The 1,597-nt window shown below is 29.5% G+C and overlaps 1 protein-coding gene across 3 annotated transcripts; it reads right to left on the reverse strand.

Moving 5' to 3' along the window:
- Positions 1 to 410: 410 nt before the first annotated feature.
- LOC111638736 lies at positions 411 to 1,597 on the reverse strand. Of its 3 annotated transcripts, none has more exons than XM_023384488.1 (7): positions 1,504 to 1,597; positions 1,366 to 1,437; positions 1,208 to 1,291; positions 1,085 to 1,116; positions 981 to 1,022; positions 623 to 914; positions 411 to 534 (listed from the first exon to the last, which is right to left on the reverse strand). In XM_023384488.1, the coding sequence occupies exons 4-7, from the start codon at positions 1,089 to 1,091 to the stop codon at positions 507 to 509; spliced, it is 369 nt and encodes a 122-aa protein (XP_023240256.1). In that variant the 5' UTR covers positions 1,092 to 1,116; positions 1,208 to 1,291; positions 1,366 to 1,437; positions 1,504 to 1,597; the 3' UTR covers positions 411 to 506. The 3 variants fall into 3 exon arrangements, with proteins under 3 accessions (XP_023240256.1, XP_023240257.1, XP_023240255.1); XM_023384489.1 differs by having other exon boundaries at positions 623 to 772; positions 857 to 914; positions 1,208 to 1,437; XM_023384487.1 differs by having other exon boundaries at positions 1,208 to 1,437.

The raw sequence follows: 1,597 nt of genomic DNA on the forward strand, positions 1-1,597 counted from the left end.
TTATTAGAAACTGTAAACGTTATTTGTTTACTTGAATACAATAATACCCTGGAAATTGATCATTCGAGAACAGTATTCGTAGATTATTAATGAATACTATCACGTTATGGAGACTAGCGTCGAGCGACTCGAAAATAAAAAAGACTTTCGGAGGAGTTTTTGCATCGGATGATTTACCCGTTTGCATTACTAATCGAAAATCATTTATAATTAATTTGGATGAAAAAAATAAGCCCGGAAGTCATTGGGTATCCGCATTCTTCGATGGAAAAACCTGTTTTTACTACGATAGTTACGGAATGAAACCGTCAAAATTAAAAATAATTAAATTTATAAAACGAAATTCTAAAAGTTGTTGTTGGAATAATATTATTCATCAGAGTTTATATTCGATGAATTGCGGATACTNAAAAATATGCCTAAAGCTATACAATATAAAGATGAAACCGTCGACATGACTGTACGAGCAGTAAGCATATCAATGTGGACAGGAGTAATGTTTCTTCCTAACATGGTAACATGATGAACAGGGTGCTGATACAAAAATAGTTATAAGTTAGCCGAAATATTGGTTAACAGTTATGAACTAATATTATACAGTCAGTTTAAATTAAGTACATACCAAAAACAGTAGAACAACAGAGTTGCAGGTTCAGACATTTTTACAAGATGCAGGGAGCGGTTACAAAGGAGATGTCTATCGTAAGAAAGATATAGCCCGTGAAGTTTATTTCCAAATTGAACAGATTTTTGATCTCTGTAACTTAGTTCCCTAAAAGTTATAAATTCGTTATAAAAATTTATTCTACCAAAATCGTCCCTGTATCTAGCTACAAACCCCAGTTGCCGTACTAACGTATCAAAGGGAAGATGTTCATCCTTAATTGTAAAGGCCTCAAAATCTATTATAACACCTACATTTAAAATCATATTATTATAAAAATTATAATTAAATTTGGAAGTAATGTATATATACTCACCATTTACAGGATGATCACCTCTTAAACATAAACTGTTTGAATCTAAAATTTTACAATGTTTTAAAAATTAATTAAATATAGATATATACAAAAAATATACTTACAACTCATTTTAAGTTGGGATGTTTAAGAAAACCTTTAAAAGTCAGAAACAAAGTATAAAACCTTCTGCAGTTAGTAAGGCTTATATAGATAACTTCAAGGTTACAATACTAGTTTTTTCTCACCTAGGAATTCCCAGAAGCATGTCCCTCTCCTTGACTGGCTTTTTTTATTATATTCCTATGTTTCTTTATATACTTTATAAGTTCCTGTATATAAATTACCTTATTATTTAGGTAATTCTCGTATATAAAATAAATTAAAAACGGTAGGATAAATTTACAAGATATAAGGCTTCATTTTTGGGACTGGATGATGGACTAGGCAATTCATTTAATTCAGGCACTTGATTTTCCTATATATAAATTACCTTGTTATTTAGATAACCCAGAAAATAAATTAAAAAAGAGGATAAATTTACATAATATGTGTCTTCCTCTTCTGAACTTTTCAAACTAGCCAATCTTCTTTTTTCATATTCTTCCATTTGTTCTTTCATCATATTTATATAGTTA

Source organism: Centruroides sculpturatus, unplaced genomic scaffold (genome assembly GCF_000671375.1).
Source record: "Centruroides sculpturatus isolate CEXI.00-Female unplaced genomic scaffold, Cexi_2.0 scaffold1159, whole genome shotgun sequence".
Lineage (NCBI taxonomy): Eukaryota > Metazoa > Arthropoda > Arachnida > Scorpiones > Buthidae > Centruroides > Centruroides sculpturatus.